The sequence below is a fragment of the Heptranchias perlo genome, chromosome 10 (assembly GCF_035084215.1).
Source record: "Heptranchias perlo isolate sHepPer1 chromosome 10, sHepPer1.hap1, whole genome shotgun sequence".
Taxonomy (NCBI): domain Eukaryota; kingdom Metazoa; phylum Chordata; class Chondrichthyes; order Hexanchiformes; family Hexanchidae; genus Heptranchias; species Heptranchias perlo.
The window spans coordinates 5,655,930-5,676,277 of NC_090334.1; the positions used below are offsets into that span (position 1 = coordinate 5,655,930).

The following is a 20,348-nucleotide window of genomic DNA, read 5'->3' on the forward strand; positions in this document are numbered from 1 at the left end:
GCCCTGGGAGTCCTCAACATTGACTCTGGACCCCATGAAATCTCATAGCATCAGGTCAAACATGGGCAAGGAAACCTCCTGCTGATTACCACCTACCGCCCTCCCTCAGCTGATGAATCAGTCCTCCATGTTGAGAAGCACTGAGGGTAGCAAGGGCACAAAACGTACTCTGGGTGGGGGACTTCAATGTCCATCACCAAGAGTGGCTCTGGTAGCACCACGACTGGCCGAGTCCTGAAGGACATAGCTACCAGACTGGGCCTGCGACAGGTGGTGAGCGAACCAACACGAGGGAAAAACTTACTTGACCTCGTCCTCACCAATTTACCTGTCGCAGATGCATCTGCCCATGACAGTAATGGTCGGAGTGACCACCGCAGAGACGAAGTCCCGTCCTCGCACTGAGGACACCATCCAACGTGTTGTGTGGCACTGCCACTGCGCTAAATGGGATAAATTCAGAACAGATGTAGCAGCTCAAAACTGGGCATCCATGAGGCGCTGTGGGCCATCAGCAGCAGCAGAATTGTATTCCAGCACAATCTGTAACCTCATGGCCCGGCATATTCCTCACTCTACCATTACCAACAAGCCAGGGGATCAACCCTGGTTCAATGAGGAGTGTAGAAGAGCATGCCAGGAGCAGCACCAGGCGTACCTAAAAATGAGGTGCCAACCTGGTGAAGCTAGAACACAGGACTACATGCATGCTAAACAGTGGAAGCAACATGCCATAGACAGAGCTAAGCGATTCCACAACCAACGGATCAGATCAAAGCTGTGCAGTCCTGTCACATCCAGTCGTGAATGGTGGTGGACAATTAAACAACTAACGGGAGGAGGAGGCTCTGCAAACATCCCCATACTCAATGATGGCGGAGTCCAGCACGTGAGTGCAAAAGACAAGGCTGAAGCGTTTGCAACCATCTTCAGCCAGAAGTGCCGAGTGAATGATCCATCTCGGCCTCCTCCCGATATCCCCACCATCACAGAAGCCAGTCTTCAGCCAATTCGATTCACTCCACGTGAGAAACGGCTGAGTGCACTGGATACAGCAAAGGCTATGGGCCCCGACAACATCCCAGCTGCAGTGCTGAAGACTTGTGCTCCAGAACTAGCTGCGCCTCCAGCCAAGCTGTTCCAGTACAGCTACAACACTGGCATCTACCCGACAACGTGGAAAATTGCCCAGGTATGTCCTGTCCACAAATAGCAGGACAAATCCAATCCGGCCAATTACCGCCCCATCAGTCTACTCTCAATCATCAGCAAAGTGATGGAAGGTGTCGGCGACAGTGCTATCAAGCGGCACTTACTCACCAATAACCTGCTCACCGATGCTCAGTTTGGGTTCCGCCAGGACCACTCGGCTCCAGACCTCATTACAGCCTTGGTCCAAACATGGACAAAAGAGCTGAATTCCAGAGGTGAGGTGAGAGTGACTGCCCTTGACATCAAGTCATCGTCGCTGGGTCAAAATCCTGGAACTCCCTTCCTAACAGCACTGTGGGAGAACCGTCACCAGACGGACTGCAGCGGTTCAAGAAGGCGGCTCATCACCACCTTCTCAAGGGCAATTAGGGATGGGCAGCCTCGCCAGTGACACCACATCACATGAACGAATTTTAAAAATGTATATAATTAGTGTCATTTTTCTCACTCTCACATACACAAAAACACAGACATACAGCCTTTTTAAAATACATTTTTTTGCTTCAGTAAATCTTTGGAAATTTGCTTGTTTTCCCAAATTATTTGAAGAAAAGCTACTGTTCAGAAAATCCTATGAAACTAAGGAAGAAAAATATTTCGTCAGTACAATGACCGAATGGTACTGATGCATCTTGAGAAATTAGGCCTGCTGGTAACTGAGTCGTGATATGTCAGGTTGGGCCAACAGCCATGGCTAATGGAGGTGGCAGTCAGTTTGAATAATTGTGGTAGGGGTCAGTCAGCCCGCTTCCTGTAAGCATTGGTAACCTTGGGCACCCAAGAGAAGAAACAGAGATGGTTAGCCTAAGGGAGAGGTGGGCCATCATGGGAGAGCAGGTATGGTGAGTGTGGGTATGGTGAGTGTGGAGGAAGGGAGAGGGAGCAGTCACCCTGGGTTACGGGGGGGGGGGAGAGAGGGAGCAGTCACCCTGGGTTACGGGGGGGGGCGGTAGGGGGAGCAGTCACCCTGGGTTACGGGGAGTGGGGGGAAGAGGGAGCAGTCACCCTGGGTTACGGGGGGGGGAGGGAGCAGTCACCCTGGGTTACGGGGGGGGGGAGGGAGCAGTCACCCTGGGTTACGGGGGGGGGGGAGGGAGCAGTCACCCTGGGTTACGGGGGGGGGGGGAGGGAGCAGTCACCCTGGGTTACGGGGGGGGGGAGGGAGCAGTCACCCTGGGTTACGGGGGGGGGGGAGGGAGCAGTCACCCTGGGTTACGGGGGGGGGGGGGGGAGCAGTCACCCTGGGTTGGGGGGGGGGGGGGGGATCAGTCACCCTGGGTTACGGGGGGGGGGGGGGGGGGGAGGGAGCAGTCACCCTGGGTTACGGGGGGGGGGGAGGGAGCAGTCACCCTGGGTTACGGGGGGGGGGGAGGGAGCAGTCACCCTGGGTTACGGGGGGGGGGGAGGGAGCAGTCACCCTGGGTTACGGGGGGGGGAGGGAGCAGTCACCCTGGGTTACGGGGGGGGGGGGGGGGCGGTGGTGAGGGAGCAGTCACCCTGGGTTACAGGGGGGAGGGGGTAGAGGGAGCAGTCACCCTGGGTAACGGGGGGGGGGGGGTAGAGGGAGCAGTCACCCTGGGTTACGGGGGGGGGGAGGGAGCAGTCACCCTGGGTAACGGGGGGGGGGGGGGTAGAGGGAGCAGTCACCCTGGGTAACGGGGGGGGGGGGGGGGTAGAGGGAGCAGTCACCCTGGGTAACGGGGGGGGGGTAGAGGGAGCAGTCACCCTGGGTAACGGGGGGGGAGGGAGCAGTCACCCTGGGTAACGGGGGGGGAGGGAGCAGTCACCCTGGGTTACGGGGGGGGGGGGAGGGAGCAGTCATCCTGGGTTACGGGGGGGGGGGGAGGGAGCAGTCACCCTGGGTTACGGGGGGGGGAGGGAGCAGTCACCCTGGGTTACGGGGGTGGGGGAGGGAGCAGTCACCCTGGGTTACGGGGGGGGGGGGGGGGGAAAGAGAGGGAGCAGTCACCCTGGGTTACGGGGGGGGGGGGGAGAGAGGGAGCAGTCACCCTGGGTTACGGGGGGGGGCGGTAGGGGGAGCAGTCACCCTGGGTTACGGGGAGTGGGGGGAAGAGGGAGCAGTCACCCTGGGTTACGGGGGGGGAGGGAGCAGTCACCCTGGGTTACGGGGGGGGGGAGGGAGCAGTCACCCTGGGTTACGGGGGGGGGGAGGGAGCAGTCACCCTGGGTTACGGGGGGGGGGGAGGGAGCAGTCACCCTGGGTTACGGGGGGGGGGGGGAGGGAGCAGTCACCCTGGGTTACGGGGGGGGGGGGGAGGGAGCAGTCACCCTGGGTTACGGGGGGGGGGAGGGAGCAGTCACCCTGGGTTACGGGGGGGGGGGAGGGAGCAGTCACCCTGGGTTACGGGGGGGGGGAGGGAGCAGTCACCCTGGGTTACGGGGGGGGGGGGGAGGGAGCAGTCACCCTGGGTAACGGGGGGGGGGGGGAGGGAGGGAGCAGTCACCCTGGGTAACGGGGGGGGGGGGAGGGAGGGAGCAGTCACCCTGGGTAACGGGGGGGGGAGGGAGGGAGCAGTCACCCTGGGTAACGGGGGGGGGGGGGAGGGAGGGAGCAGTCACCCTGGGTAACGGGGGGGGGGAGGGAGGGAGCAGTCACCCTGGGTAACGGGGGGGGGGAGGGAGGGAGCAGTCACCCTGGGTAACGGGGGGGGGGAGGGAGGGAGCAGTCACCCTGGGTAACGGGGGGGGGGGGGGGGTAGAGGGAGCAGTCACCCTGGGTAACGGGGAGGGAGCAGTCACCCTGGGTAACGGGGGGGGACCCGGAAGTCCTTGTGGGGCCGTGTTGTGATTCCGGGTGACGGCGGGTGAAGGGAGGCGGACATTGGGCCGAGCGGACCCGGGCTTCAGCTGTCGTTATGCCGAGGAGCGACAGTGCCGCCGGGAGCGGGGTCTGGCTGCAGCCTGGCGACTCGAGGGCTGGGAGCTGCGGATGGCAGGGAGTCCGCCTCACACCTCCCCCCGACCTATGACGGGACAGGCGGCGGGAGCTGGGACCATGGGCGACCCGGAGCAGGAGACCTACTCCGAGCAGCAGGAGACCGAGGTGCAGGCTCTGAACTCCATCTACGGGAAGGACTTCAGGGATCTACGGGACCAAGACCCGTGGAAGGTGAGGAGAGGAGAGGAGGGGGGCTGTGAAAGGGAGGTGGGGAGAGACTGGGACTGGGAAAGGGAGGTGGGGAGAGACTGGGAATGGGAAAGGGAGGTGGGGAGAGACTGGGACTGGGAGGTGGGGAGAGACTGGGACTGGGAGGTGGGGAGAGACTGGGACTGGGAGGTGGGGAGAGACTGGGACTGGGAGGTGGGGAGAGACTGGGAATGGGAGGTGGGGAGAGACTGGGAATGGGAGGTGGGGAGAGACTGGGAAGGGAATGGGAGGTGGGGAGAGACTGGGAAGGGAATGGGATGGGAGGTGGGGAGAGACTGGGAATGGGAGGTGGGGAGAGACTGGGAAGGGAATGGGATGGGAGGTGGGGAGAGACTGGGAATGGGAGGTGGGGAGAGACTGGGAAGGGAATGGGATGGGAGGTGGAAGGTGGAAGGTGAGAGGAGGGTGCAGTGGTGGGGAGGCTGAAGGTCAATTTTGCTGGTTTTCGAGATTGTCATATGTGAAGCTCTATCTCCCAGTGGATCGTCCGGCTTGGTACCGAGTCAAACAAACGAGAAGGTCCCACGATTGATCTGCGGCCTGTACTAAGTTAAGGAATCTTACAACACCAGGTTATAGTCCAACAAATTTATTTTAAAATCACAAGCTTTCGGAGATTATCTCCTTCGTCAGATGAATGAATGAAAAGGTTCTCAAATCGCATATCTTATACTATGTTGGGACAGCATCACACCAATCAAAAGGTGTCGTTGTTATTCAAACAGGCCAGTCACGGAGAACAGCACGTCCCAGTACACTCGATATACATTGTGTCTATTACACAGGCAGGCAGAAAGAAACTCAAAATGGCAGAGAGAGAGAGAGAGAGAATTTTAAAAAACATATAAATTTTTTCCCCCTTTTTGCTGGTGGGGTTACGTGTAGCGTGACATGAACCCAAGATCCCGGTTGAGGCCGTCCTCATGGGTGCGGAACTTGGCTATCAACTTCTGCTCGACGATTTTGCGTTGTCGTGTGTTTCGAAGGCCGCCTTGGAGAACGCTTACCCGAAGATCGGTGGCTGAATGTCCTTGACTGCTAAAGTGTTCCCCGACTGGAAGGGAACCCTCCTGTTTGGCGATTGTTGCGCGGTGTCCGTTCATCCGTTGTCGCAGCGTCTGCATGGTCTCGCCAATGTACCATGCTCCGGGGCATCCTTTCCTGCAACGTATGAGGTAGACAACGTTGGCCGAGTCACAGGAGTATGAACCATGCACCTGGTGGGTGGTGTCCTCTCGTGTGATGGTGGTATCCGTGTTGATGATCTGGCAAGTCTTGCAGAGGTTGCCGTGGCAGGGTTGTGTGGTGTCGTGGACGCTGTTCTCCTGAAAACTGGGTAACTTGCTGCGAACGATGGTCTGTTTGAGGTTGGGTGGCTGTTTAAAGGCGAGCAGTGGAGGCGTGGGGATGGCCTTAGCGAGGTGTTCGTCGTCATCGATGACATGTTGAAGGCTGCGGAGAACATGGTGTAGTTTCTCCGCTCCAGGGAAGTACTGGACGACGAAGGGTACTCTGTACTAAGTTAGCAGTATTGGACTCTACAGCTGGTCTTTCTGCCTCACCCCCAGGCTAAGAGGGGAAAATGGAGTCCTTGTTGGAGGTCACTGAATTGTAGCAAAACGCAAAACATTAGAATAAAATAACTGATAAAAATAAAGCGAGAGGAATTATTAATAAAAACAAATTAAATCTGAATCAAAACAGGGGAACTGGAAGCAATAATTTGTAGCGAGAAACCAGATGTAGTAGGGAAAACTGAAACATGGCTGCATAAAGAACAGCATCGACAGTCAAATTCTGCAGGTGTAATGTATTTAGGAAGGAAGTGGGGGGATGGGAAAGCAGTATCAATTCATAGAATCATAGAAAATTTACGGCACAGAAGGGTGTGTCCGCGGCGGCCAAAAATGAGCCACCCAGCCTAATCCCACTATCCAGCACTGGTCCGTAGCCCTGTAGGTTACGGCACTTCAGGTGCATATCCAGGTACTTGTTAAATGAGTTGAGGGTTTCTGCCTCTACCACCCTTTCAGGCAGTGAGTTCCAGACCCTCACCACCCTCTGGGTGAAAAAACATTTTCCTCTGCTCCCCTCTAATCCTTCTACCAATCACTTTAAATCTATGCCCCCTGGTTATTGACTTCTCTGCTAAGGGAAATAGGTCCTTCCTATCCACTCTATCTAGGCTCCTCATAATTTTATGCACCTCAATTAAATCTCCCCTCAGCCTCCTCTGTTCCAAAGAAAACAACCCTAGCCTATCCAATCTTTTCTCATAGCTAAAATTCTCCAGTCCTGGCAACATCCTCGTAAATCCCCTCTGTACCCTCTGTAGTGCAATCACATTCTTCCTGTAATGTGGTGACCAGAACTGTAAACAGTACTCAAGCTGTGGCCTAACCAGTGTTTTATACAGTTCCAGCATAACCTCTCTGCGCTTATATTCTATGCCTTGACTAATAAAGGAAAGTATTCCATATGCCTTCTGAACCACCTTATCTACCTGTCCTGCTACCTTCAGGGATCTGTGGACATGCACCCCAACGTCCCTCACTTCCTCCACACCTTTTAGTATCCTCCCATTTATTGTGTATTCCCTTGCCTTGTTTGTCCTGCCCAAATGCATTACCTCACACTTCTCTGGATCAAATTCCATTTGCCACTTTTCGGCCCACCTGACCAGTCAATTGATATACCTTTCTGCAGTCTGCAGCTTTCCTCCTCACTATCAACTACACGGCCAATTTTTGTATCATCTGCAAACTTCTTAAATGTAGGGGGTATGATTAAATCCAAATCATTAATATATATCACAAAAAGCAAGGGACCTAGTACTGAGCCCTGCGGAACCCCACTGGAAACAGCCTTCCAGTCACAAAAACACCTGTTAGCCATTACCCTTTGCTTCCTGCCACTGAGCCAATTTTGGTTCCAACTTGTCACTCTCCCTTGGATCCCATGGGCTTGTATTTTTTTGACCAGACTGCCATGTGGAACCTTGTCACAAACCTTCCTAAAATCCATGTACACTATATTAAACGCACTACCCTCATCGACCCTCCTTGTTACCATCTCAAAAAATTCAATCAAGTTAGTCAGACACGACCTTCCCTTAACAAATCCATGCTGACTGACCTTAGTTACTCCTTGTCTTTCTAAATGATGATTTATGCTGTCCCGCAGAATTGATTCCAATAATTTGCCCACACCAAGGTTAGACTGACTGGCCTGTAACTGCTCGGTCTATCCCTCGCTCCTTTTTAAACAATGGTACAACGTTAGCAGTCCTCCAATCCTCCGGCACCACACCTGTAGCCAGAGAGGATTGAAAAATGATGGTCAGAGCCTCTATTTCCTCTCTTGCTTTTAACAGCCTGGGATACATTTCATCCGGGCCTGGTGATTTATCTACTTTCAAAGATGCTAATCCTCTTAATACTTCCTCTCTCACTATGTTCATCCCATCCAATATTTCACACTCCTCCTCCTTAAGTACAATGACTGCAAGGGCTGGGGTGCATACAGATCCTCACAAAATTATTATTTTGACACACATTTTTGATTTGCTGCACATTAAACACTCCCTAACCCCCCCTTATAAAAGGGAGGCCTAAACACACAAAACAAGTCAACCTGTTTAACACATCCACACTACAGAAAAAAAAACTACAATGTCTGCATTGTCCCTCTCTTTTGTGAAGACAGGCACAAAGTATTCATTCAGAACCATACCCACATCTTCCCCTTCCGCACACACTTTACCTTTTTGGTCTCTAATAGGCCCTACTCTTTCCTTAGTTACCTTCTTGCTCTTAATGTATTTATAAAACATCTTTGGGTTTTCCTTGATTTTACTTGTCAGTATTTTTTCATGTCCTCTCTTTGCTTTCCTAATTTCCTTTTTAATTTCACCCCTGCACTTTTTATACTCCTCTAGGCTTTCTGTAGTATTGAGTTCCCGGTGTGCGACATAAGTTTTCCTTTTTTGCCTTTTCTTACCCTGTATTTTCCTTGTCATCCACGGGGCTCAATTTGGTAGTCCCACCCTTTTTCTTTGTGGGAACATGTTTACTCTGCACCCCTTGAATCTCCCCCTTGAACGCCTCCCACTGCTCTGACATTGATTTACCTTCAAGTAGCTGTTTCTAGTCCACTTTTGCTAAATCACTTCTCAGCTTAGTAAAATTTGCCTTTTCCCAATTGAGAACTCTAACTCCTGTTCTATCTTTGTCCTTTTCCATAACTATGCTAAAACTAACTGAATTATGATCACTACCACAAAATGCTCTCCCAATGATATTCCTTCCACCTGCCCAGCTTCATTCCCTAAAACTAAATCTAGAACTGCCCCTGTCTTGTTGGGCTTGCTATGTACTGGCTAAAAAAGTTCTCTTGAATGCAATTTAAGAATTTTGCGCCCTCTATACCCTTCACACTGTTTGTGTCCCAGTTAATATTAGGGTAGTTGAAATCCTCTACTATTACTGCCCTACTGTTTTTGCACTTCTCAGAAATTTACCTACATATTTGCTCTTATATCTCCCTCTGACTGTTTGGGGGTCTATAGTACACTCCCAGTAGTGTGACTGCCCCTTTTTTGGTTCCTTAGCTCAACCCATATGGCCTCATTTGATGATCCTTCTAACATATCATCCCTCCCCATAGCTGTAATTGTTTCTTGAACCAAAATTGCCACCCCCCCTCCTTTTTTATCCCCCTCTCTATCTCGTCTGAAAACCCTGTAACCAGGAACGTTGAGCTGCCATTTCTGCCCCTCTTTAAACCATGTTTCAATAATAGCTAAGATGTCGTACTGCCACATATCTATCTGTGCCCTCAGCTCATCTGCCTTATTCACTATACTCCTTGCATTAAGGTATGTGCCATTAAGCACTGCCAAACTTCCTTGCTGTTTTTTTTCTAACCTTTGTTTCCTCTGCTTTCCTAAGTCACTTACTAATTTTCTGCCTTCTATCTCCAGTTCTGATTCTGTCCCATCTGAATCTGCACTCAGATTCCCACCCCCCTGGCAAGCTCGTTTAAACCCTCCCCAACAGCACTAGCAAACCTCCCCACAAGGATATTGGTTCTGGCCCTGTTGAGGTGCAACCTGTCCAGTTTGTACATGCACTCCAAGGTCCCTCACTTCCTCTACACCTTTCAGTATACTCCCATTTATTGTGTATTCCCTTGCCTTGTTTGCTCTCCCCAAATGCATTACCTCCCACTTCTCCGGATTGAGCTCCATTTGTCACTTTTCTGCCCATCTGACCAGTCCATTGATATCTTCCTGCAGTCTACAGCTTTCCTCCTCACTATCAACCACACGGCCTACATTTGTGTCATCTGCAAATTTCTTAATTATGCCCCCAACGTTTAAGTCCAAATCGTTAATGAATGCCACAAAAAGCAAAGGACTGAGCTCTGCGGCACCCCACTGGAAACAGCTTTCCAGTCGCAAAAACACCCGTTGACCATTACCCTTTGTTTCCTGCCATTGAGCCAATTTTGGATCCAATTTGCCACATTCCCTTGGATCTCATGGGCCTTTACTTTTTTGAACAATCTGCCATGTGGCCTTGCTAAAATCTATGTAGACTACATCAATTGCGCTACCCTCATTGATCCTCCTTGTCACCTCCTCGAAAAATTCAATCAAGTTAGTCAGACACGATCTCCCCTTAACAAATCCGTGCTGATTGTCCTTGATTAGTCTGTGCCTTTCTAAGTGACAGTTTATCCTGTCCCTCAGAATTGATTCCAATAATTTGCCCAACACCGAGGTTAGACTGACTGGCCTGTAATTACTCGTTCTATCCTTCACTCTTTTTAAACAACGGTACAACGTTAGCAGTCCTCCAATCCTCCGGTACTACACCTATATCCAGTGAAGTTTGGAAAATGATTGTTAAAGCCTCCACTATTTCCTCCCTGGCTTCTTTTAACAGCCTGGGATACATTTCATCCGGCCCTGGTGATTTATCCACTTTCAAAGATGCTAATCCCCTTAATACTTCATCTCTCATTATGTTTATCCCATCTAATATTTCATACTCCTCCTCCTTAACTTCAATCCCTGCATCATCCCTCTCCTTTGTGAAGACAGATGCAAAGTATTCATTAAGAACCATACCCACATCTTCCGCCTCCACACATAGTTTACCTTTTTGGTCTCTAATAGGCCCTACTCTTTCCTTAGTTATCCTCTTGCTTTTAATGTATTTATAAAATATCTTTGGGTTTTCTTTGATCTTACCTGCTAATATTTTGTCGAGCCCTCTCTTTGCTTTCCTAATTTCCTTTTTAACTTCACCCCTGCACTTTGTATACTCCTCTAAGCTTTCTGTAGTATTGAGTTCCCAGTGTCTGTCATAGGCTTTTTTTTTCTCATCTTACCCTGAATGCTCCTTGACATCCAGGGGGCTCTACATTTGGCAGCTCCTCCCTTTTTCTTTGTGGGAACATGTTTACCCTGAACCCCTTTGAATGTCTCCCACTGCTCTGACACTGATTTACCTTCAAGTAGCTGTTTCCAGTTTATTTCTGCTAAATCACTTCTTAGTTTAGTAAAATTGGCCTTTCCCCAATTGAAAACTTTAACTCCTGCTCTGTTTTTGTCCTTTTCCATAACTATGCTAAAACTAACTGTATTATGATCACTACCACCAAAATGCTCTCCCATTGCTACTTCTTCCATCTGCCCCTCTTCATTCTCTAGAACTAAATCCAGAACTGCCCCCACTCTTGTTGGGCTTGCTATATATTGGCTAAAATGAGGCGAGTGGTCCTGGCGGAACCCAAACTGAGCATCGGTGAGCAGGTTATTGGTGAATAAGTGCTGCTTGATAGCACTGTCGACGACACCTTCCATCACTTTGCTGATGATTGAGAGTAGACTGATGGGGTGGTAATTGGCCGGATTGGATTTGTCCTACTTTTTGTAGACAGGACATACATGGGCAATTTTCCACATTGTCGGGTAGAGGCCAGTGTTGTCGCTGTACTGGAACAGATTGGCTAGAGGCGCGGCTAGTTCTGGAGCACAAGTCTTCAGCACTACAGCCGGGATGCTGTCGGGGCCCATAGCCTTTGCTGTATCCAGTGCACTCAGCCGTTTCTTGATATCATGTGGAGTGAATCGAATTGGCTGAAGACTGGCTTCTGTGATGTTGGGGATATCGGGAGGAGGCCGAGATGGATCATCCACTCGGCACTTCTGGCTGAAGATGGTTGCAAATGCTTCAGCCTTGTCTTTTGCACTCGTGCTACCAACGGAGCCAAGGTGACACTAGTTTGTGTTTTGTAGCATCATAATTTGTACTCAGCGGAGTTCCATTTCCTTATTTTCAAATTCCTCCATGGCCTCACCCCTCCCTATCTCTTGTAACCCCCCTCCAGCCTTATGACCCTCTGAGATCTCTGCGCTCCTCCAATTCTTGCCTCTTGTCCAGCCCCAATTTTAATTGCTCTACTATAGGCGGCTGTGTCTTCAGCTGCCTAGAGCCTAAACTCTGGAATTCCCTCTCAACCCTGTGCCTCTCCTCCTTTAAAACACTCCTTAAAGCCTACCTCTTTGACCAAGCTTTTAGTCACCTGTCCTAGTCTCACCTTATGTGGCTCGGTGTCAAATTTTGTTTGATAATGCTCCTGTGAAGCGCGTTGGGATGTTTTACTACATTAAAGGCGCTATATAAATGCAAGTTATTGTTGTAACCTTCCGCTCTGGCTTGCCTGTGATCCAGATACACTGAAGTAACCAGCACAATGGTCCCATTCATCATTCCGCATAACGGCTATCTCAATCCGTGGCCAGTGCAATCCAGACAGTCTACAGGTATCAAAGCACCTTCTACAATGGTCCAGTTGTCTCCGTTAATTAGCTGGCAAAGAAATTTCCCCCTTTTGTTTACATCGCTGAATCTTGATAATCTGAATCATTATTTCTGTTCCAGGTAAAACGTCCCCCAGAAATCTGTATTGTGCTGCACCCTCAGGGTTTGATCAGCGTTGAAGATAGCCACGTTGCTGCGGATTTACATGTTAATTGCCCGCCCAACTACCCTGATATGTGAGTACCTGATCTTTACTGTGCCAGACTGTTTGAATTTTGCTGTGATTGTAGAACGCACTCGGCAGGCTGTGCAATCAAGTCACAACACCTGGATTTGCACTCACTATTCAATACACTGCAAGTTGTACGCCAGTCAGGCTGTCTGGGAGTGGCGGCCATGAGATGCAAAAAAAAAGCAGTGTTGTTTGAAGGAAGTTTAATAAGTCTAATTCTAATGGGAGAAAAAACAAGTAAAAATGTTAATAAAGTAAATGGGAAACATAAACAAAAAATGGAGCTGTGCTTACATTAATGCAAGAAGTCTGACAAATAAGATGTGTCATCTGGAAGGTCTTACAGGGGTGATAGATTGGAAATCATTTGCTTCACAAAGATGTGGTGTAATGATTCCAATCAATGGGGTACGTAGCTGGAAAGACATAAATTGTTTCGAAGAGACCGTATCGGGAGAAAAGGAGCTGGAGTGACCGTATGTATAAACTCCGGTATTGAGACAGAAGTGGGAGAGGATATTAAAATGGAAAGTGCAGACACAGAGTAACTTTGGGTAGAATTAATAGATGGTAACAGAGGGGGTTTGCTATAGACTCCACAGGCTGGGGTGAAAGCCTTGATCCGGAACTGTGGGTTGCGATAAGGAGGCGACTAGTAAGGAACCAGCTATAGTAGTTGGAGATTTTAACTTGCCAGAAATTGATTGGGACAATGATGTCTCTACTGGTATGACAGGGAAGGGATTTTTAGAGCTAATGGAAGACTGTTTTATGACTCAGTTTGTAAAAGTGCCAACAAAGGCAGAAAACGTCTTAGATTTGATCACGAGTAATAGGGATTATCAAATCAACACACAGATGGGTGAGGCTTTAAGTACCTGTGATCATAATTTGATCAGCTTTGACATTAGAAGGATTGGAGAGATTATAAAAACTCAAATAAAATTGCCAAATTTTAAGAGGGCCAACTTTGTGCTCGAAGTCTTGTCCGAGTGGTCCTGGCAGGTTTGACTGGAACTGTCCAAGCTTTTATTGACATTGGTGAACTTCTGTGTTGGTAAAGGTGAGTGGTTTCAAAGCTTTTGGAGAATTCCTGGGTGAGGTGTTGCACATATGCAGCAAGGCTCCCTTTCCCCTTCCCTATAAATTGTCCCATAATCCTAACCTCAGGGAATAGATTCCCTATGTGTCAATGTGACATTTCCATTTCCCACGTTAGACCGCCTGTGTTCCTAGTATTGTGCTTTTGACTTGTGCCCACTAGGAACTCCGATAAGACTGCGCAGTCTCACGGCAGTTAGGGCTCTTGCAGCCGGACCAGACCGGCCTCAAATTCAATTTCAAGAGATGAAATGGCAGTTATAATGCACTCTGTGCAAACTTAAACTGATGGAGGTTGTCTCCAAAATTACTTTGCATCGATGAGAAAGTTACAGTATAATTGCACCTTAAACCACCACGTCACCAAGCCTCACTGTGTGCTGAAGTTAGAGATTTACTTGTTTGTGGGGACCGCGACAACTAACAGTACAAATAACCTGTCCCAACCATCAAATGACTTTGTGAATTCTTCTCTTGTCACGAGGCTCTTGCACTTTCCCACAGACCAACCATTTGCTGTCTTCCATCTGGAGGACTGTGTTTCGTTTTGGGCACTGTACCTCACGAAGGATGTATTGGCCTTGGAAGGGTTAAATTATATGGACAGGTTTCATAAACCTGGCTTGTATTCTCTTGAGATTAGAAGGTGATGGGTGATCTAATTGAAGTGTTTAAAATTCGATAGGGTCGATGCAGAGAAACTATTTTGACTGGTGGGAGAATCCAGAACAAGAGGGCACGATTTTAATATTAGAGCTAAGACGTTTAGGAGTGAAATCAGGAAGCACTTTTTCACACAGGGTAATGGAAATCTGGAACGGGTACCCCAAAAGGCTGTGGATGGTCAGTTGAAATTTTCAAGACAGATTGACAGATTTTTATTAAGTAAGGGTATCGAGGGATATGCATCAAAGGCAGGTAAATGGAGTTGAGGTACAGATCAGCCATGATCTAATTGAACGGTGGAACAGGCTCAAGGGGCTGAATGGCCTCCTGTTCCTGTGACTTACTGATTGCAACCTCCCCACTCGCTCAACGTGTTTGCTGGCTGCACCCTTCCCCTCTCACTCTACGCTGTCTCTCCCTCGCCCCTCCCCCCATTCCCACTTTCTCCACTTGTCCTGCTGGAGACAGCCTACATTTTAACCCTGGCTATTTAAAAAGCATAAAGCCTTTACTGGGTTATGTCTCTTCTGAAAGTTGTGGCAAGTTGGGATGAGTCCCAATTCTGAGCAGATTTGGGTAATCTGAACAAGGTTTAGAATGGGTTACTGCCTTTGTGTGACAAAAAATACCAGTCCTGATTAGGTGTTGCAGGCCCAGATACTGTAACAGGAGTTTAGTTTTTTCAAAATCTTAATGGCAGGCTGGGTTGGCATTTTTTCTGTTTTTAATCTTTAATTCTTTTCTTTGTTGAGATCTGTGCAGGTAATTTGTGTATTCACTGAACTGATGTAGTTTTGCACTGCATTTTTCTGATGGTGTTGCCTATTGAGTCCAGCAGTCTCTGTTGGTTCAGCGAGTTTATTCACTGAGACGCTGAGCAAAACAGCTCAGTCAGTTAGTAGGCTCAAACCCCCCCCCCCCGGCCCCCGGCTCTGATCTCAGTGGGCTGATATGTGAGCTGGAGCAGAGAGTAAGATTCTTTGGGGCTCCCCTGCTGAGGTCAAGCGTGTACGGACGTCTGATCATGACTGGATTTGGCTCAGATGTGATGCTATTTATGATTGAGTGGTCTGCTGACATTCACTGCGTGAAGGTTAACCGCTTGGGCAAGGTACCAGTGGAGTGTCGAGTGTCCCCCCCCCCATAGAGTGTAGTCCAGCAAACAATTAAAGCCTTCGGTCAAGGGGAAGGGGGAGGCAACTGTTGAGAAAAATACTACTAATATGGTAAGCTCTGGAGCAGCGAAGTTTATGATGTGGGCTGTTGTCACGTTTGGCAGCGAGTCGGTGCAATGCAACGTCACTGTGGCTGAAGCGAAGGCCAGCTTGCAGCACGACGTCCTGACTTTGGTCCTATGCTAACGCTGTTCCACTGTCATTCCCACAGACCTCCAGAAATCAAGCTGGAGAGAGCGAAAGGCCTTTCTAACGAAAAGCTGAACCGGTTGCAGGCAGAGCTGATAAAACTAGCCAAAGATCACTGTGGAGAGGTGAGTAAATTAGGAAATACCAAGAGTGTGAGATATCGGAATAACTTGAACTCAGTATCGCAGTGTAATGTTTGGCCTTGTTTTATACTGTGCACAGTTTATTTCCAGCTGTTTTAACACTCACCCCTGCTGTATTATTTTTGTCTTGGGTGGGAGCCTAAGGGCTTTATCTGCTTCAGTACACCCAGAGTGGTAATTTATTGTTGGTGAAAACACTCAACCTGCTACTCCGTAGTGTAGTATGTCAGGGCTGCAATGAACTATGTTGTCCAAAATAATTTAACTTGTGAAGCGGCTCATCAAAGGCCAGCGATGTGCCAGCATGTCACTGTTGCTGAATGTGAGCACACTCCGGCCTGCCAGCAGCCTGTCTGTCCTTACACAATTAACTGTGGCGCAGTGACAAGTGGTGATGCGTCTCGTCCACTGCTGTTCAGCGTACTGTAGTACTTCAGTGTAGTGCATGGTGCAGTTGCACTATAAACTTGTAAGTGAATCCAATCTCTGCATTTGGGAAGTGCCAGCCAGAGGCCAGTTGTCTTCCCCAAGAGAGGGTCACCCGTTGCCATTTTTAGTTGTAACCCTGTGCTATGGTGTTTCTTGTGGTAGGTGATGATATTCCTCTTGGCGGATCATGTGCAGACATTTCTCAGTGAAAATAACATCCCTCCCTCCAAGTCCTTCTATGAGGAAATGCTGAAGAACCAGCAGGAGCAGCAGCAGCGGCTAGCACTGGAGGAACAGCGCAGGATGGAACAGAAAAAGAAGCACAAAGAGAAAATGGTGCGTGATGCATGATTTGTTCCACCTCCTTTTATCTTCTCATCCTTTTAGTACTTTCCCGTGGCTTTGTGATAACTGCCCATAGGTCCCTGCTGTATGCTTTATCTCCTGTCCTGACGGTGCTGTCTCATGCTGGCATCAGGTTCCGCGGTCAGTCCGTGGCTGCCATCAGTCACGAGGCAGTCTTCACCCAAATGGCCATTCTTCAGGGCAGCTTGATGGTCATTGTGGTGAATTGCAGTCAAGCCAGATTATATTCTCACCTGATGTCCACATACATGCTCACTTTCTGACAGGACTTGGTGGATAGCAATCAGGAGCTGGAACCCTAGCTGAGTTCCCACTCATCCTTTTTGGCTCAGTGAGGAGAGCTGTTTCAGCAAAGCCTAGACTAGGGGACCATCTAAATCAATTGCACACTGGGTTTAAAATGTTTACAATGCAATAAGAGGAATATTCAGGGATTAGTGTTATTTGAATAAACTAGGGCTACTCTTCTGATATAGTCTTATGTTCTCATTGCGGCTTCAGCTGGAAGTATGTATTTGTGTGTACATGTGTTTAAAACTTGCAGACATATGACTGTCTATGGATAGAATGTCCCTTGGTGGCCAGTGCAGAACCTCAGAAATCTATTCTGGGTCATGTCCTGTTCTTGGTGTGAGGCTGTTGTCAACACGACTGGATCAAGTACAGTGATTTATCTCAACGTGACTTAAAATTGAAATGGGTTACTTGATAATTTAAATACGTGGAGTTTGAGGTCCCCACCTTGAAACTGTGAATGTGAAAATTCTTCAGTGTTGTGGGGCTGTGGAATTCACTTCCAAGGTTTGTGATTGAAGCAGGAACTATATCCGAATTAAAGTTTAGATTGGATAGGTAGATGAAGGAAAAGGGGTTGAAGGGGATATAGGAACAGGGTAGGTAAAGGTGATTAGGACTATTTGCTTATGTGGAGGGTAAACGGCGCCATTGACTAGTTGGGCAGAATGGCCTGTTTCCATGTTATTATGTATTGGACCAAGTTTAGAGAGCACTGATGATGATTTGGGAACTTGACTCTCTACACTGCTTTGGTTCAGGCATAGGCATGACTGGTGAAGGGTGGAGAATGGGCGGAGGGTGTGTTTCCCCCACCCGGATTTTTTTGGTACGGATTATGTTCTCCTCTCCGCCCTCTTCCCCTCCCTCAACCTTCTCAAAATCCAGGAATTGTCCCTAATATCCCAAAACTTTATACATGTGTACCTCTTCCCTCCCCTTCCTCGACTTCCCTATCGCCATCTCTAGGGATAGACTGCCCACTGATACCTACTACAAGCCCATCGGCTCCCACAGTTATCTTGATTATACTTCTTCCTACCTGCTTCTTGTAAGGACTCCGCCCCCTTTTACCAGTTTCTCCGACTACATCGAATCTGCTCTGACAATGTAGCCTTCCACACCAGAACTTCCGAAGTATCCTCCTTTTTCATCAGCTGAGGATTCCCCTCCACCGTGATAAACAGGGCCCTTGAAGGTGTCCGTCCCATTCCTTGCACTTCTGTCCTCACCCCTTTTCTTCTCTCCCAGAACCATGTTATGATTTCCCCTTGTCCTTAACTTCCACCCCATTATTCTCCACGTTCGACGGATCCTCCTCCGCCATTTATGCCATCTCCATCACAATCCTACTACCAAACACATGTTCCCCATCTTTCCCCTTTCAGCATTCCGAGGGACCTTTCCCTCTCTGACACCCTAGTCCACTCCTCCATCATCCCTAACACCTGCTCTCCTTCCCCAGGCACCTGCCTTTTCACCTCCTCCCATACCACTGTTCAGGGCCTCAAACACTCCTTCCGGTTGAGACGGCGATATATTTGTATTTCCAACCTAGTACAGTCCCCACCATATAGCGGGTGTGGCGCGATGGTGCCTGCCCGCTATAAACGGTGGACAGCGTAACCAACAAATTTAAAAACAGTACTTTTTTTTTACTGGGAAGTCTGGTCCCACCATGACTATCTGCTCCGGGTCGTGCTGTAGGACGGTACTGTGTCGCGGTTCCATCGCGCCCCCTCCCCCCAGGCTCCTTGTTTTCAGATTTGAGCACCTGGATCACCCCGGGGATAAGCTGCTCATCTCCGGCCAGACTCAACGCCCAAATCCGGCTCCCCAAAGTCGATCTCTTTGGAGAACGGCGAGCTTGCACTGTGAGCTTTTTTGCTCCTTTCGCTTGTTTTTATTGTAAAATTTTGAAATTTTAATAATAAAACTAATAAAAGAAACCAAGCCGTGAACCGCCCGGTGTTCGGAGCAGAGTAGTTTGTTTTTATAGCCTTCGCAAAGCTGACGTTGCAACTTGCAAAATTAGGAGTGGACTTCTGCAAAAACAGCAGAATGATTGCCTGTTTATTACTTAGAAACTATGATTCTTTTCAACAACAAATCCAGGAACAGAGAAATTAAAACTGATTGCTGCAGCTGATTGAAGTGTCTGAGATAGTAGGCACGTGTAATGCGGTTTAAGCAGCGCCTTTGGTAATTGACGCCTGTGGCAATGGCAAATGGTCAGTGCTGCTGCCCGATATGGGCGGCTGTCCAGGATAACTGGGGATGGTGTAAGTGCTTGGGACTGTATACTGTATTCACTGCTCACAATGTGGTCTCCTCTACTTTGGGGAGACCAAAAGGAGGATGTGTGATCACTTTGCTGAACATCTCCGTTCTATTCACAAACGCAACCCTGAGCTTGCCACTTTGATTCTCCGCCCTACTCTCACTCAGCCTTCTGTCGTTAGCCTCCGACACTGTTCTAATGAAGATCAACACAAGCTCAAGGAACAGCACCACATTTTTCTACCAAGCACTTTACAGCCCTCTGGCCATAACATTGAGTTTAACAATTTTAGACCTTAACCACAGCTCCCATTTTCTCTGGGACTGCAGGTGCTGGTAATGTAGCATGGGTGTACCAGTGCTTCTGGGAGTGGGGGAGGCTGTGAGCTGGTGCTTGGGACCAGGATCTCTTATTGGTACATGGCCTGCAGGCTGGTCTGCACTCATGATGTCTACCTGTCTTTTTCTTCCACCATACTCTCAGGCCACTGGTGCCTTCTTTGCTTTGCCAGATTTTCTATGCTTCTCTCCCCCCTCTGCTATTCCGTAACCATTTACACATCCACTGTGTCTTGGATATATCTTTTATTTCTCTAATTTCTCTCATTATTACCTCCTTTTATCACACCATTACCACTTCTGTCATTTAATCATCTCCTGTACTCCACCTAATCACAGATCATTCTGTTTGTTTTCTCCCTGCCCTTTTCCCTTGGCATTGTTCATCTGTAACATCTTCCAGTTTTGACGAAAAGTCATCGACCTGAAACATTATCCTTACCTTTCTCCATAGATGCTGCCTGACCTGCTGAGTGTTTCTAGTATTTTCTGTTTTTATTATTGTACCTCTTTGATCATTCAATTCAGGTTTCTTTTGCACCGTCCATTCCATCACTGGTGGAAAAGTCTTCAGATATCTCTGCCCTACTCTCCGGAACTCAATAACAACAACTTGAATTATTTAGTGCCCTTAACATAGTAAAACGGCCCAAGACACTGCACAGGAGCATTATCAGACCAAAATTGACACCGAGCCAATGAAGGAGATATTAGGGCAGCTGTCTAAAAGCTTGGTCCAAGAGGTAGGTTTTAAGGAGCGTCATAAAGGAGGAGAGAGATGCGGAGAGGTTTATGGAGGGAATTCCAGAGCTCGGGGCCTAGATGGTTGAAGGCAGGGCTGCCAATGACCAGGCGAAGGAAGTGGGGGATGCACAAAAGGCCAGAATTGGAAGAATGCAGAATTCTTGGAGTGTTGTATGG

General features: G+C 48.9%; 1 protein-coding gene across 5 annotated transcripts in view; it reads left to right on the top strand.

Moving 5' to 3' along the window:
- Positions 1–3,995: 3,995 nt before the first annotated feature.
- Positions 3,996–20,348, top strand: part of eif2ak4 (eukaryotic translation initiation factor 2 alpha kinase 4) — a 140,423-nt gene continuing 124,070 nt past the window's right edge. For all 5 annotated transcript variants that reach the window (XM_067991166.1, XM_067991167.1, XM_067991169.1 and 2 more), the window contains exons 1-4: positions 3,996–4,342; positions 12,334–12,449; positions 15,599–15,701; positions 16,311–16,484. In XM_067991166.1, coding sequence (XP_067847267.1) covers positions 4,163–4,342; positions 12,334–12,449; positions 15,599–15,701; positions 16,311–16,484 — 573 coding nt within the window. In that variant the 5' untranslated portion in view covers positions 3,996–4,162. The remainder of the gene's footprint in view (positions 4,343–12,333; positions 12,450–15,598; positions 15,702–16,310; positions 16,485–20,348) is intronic.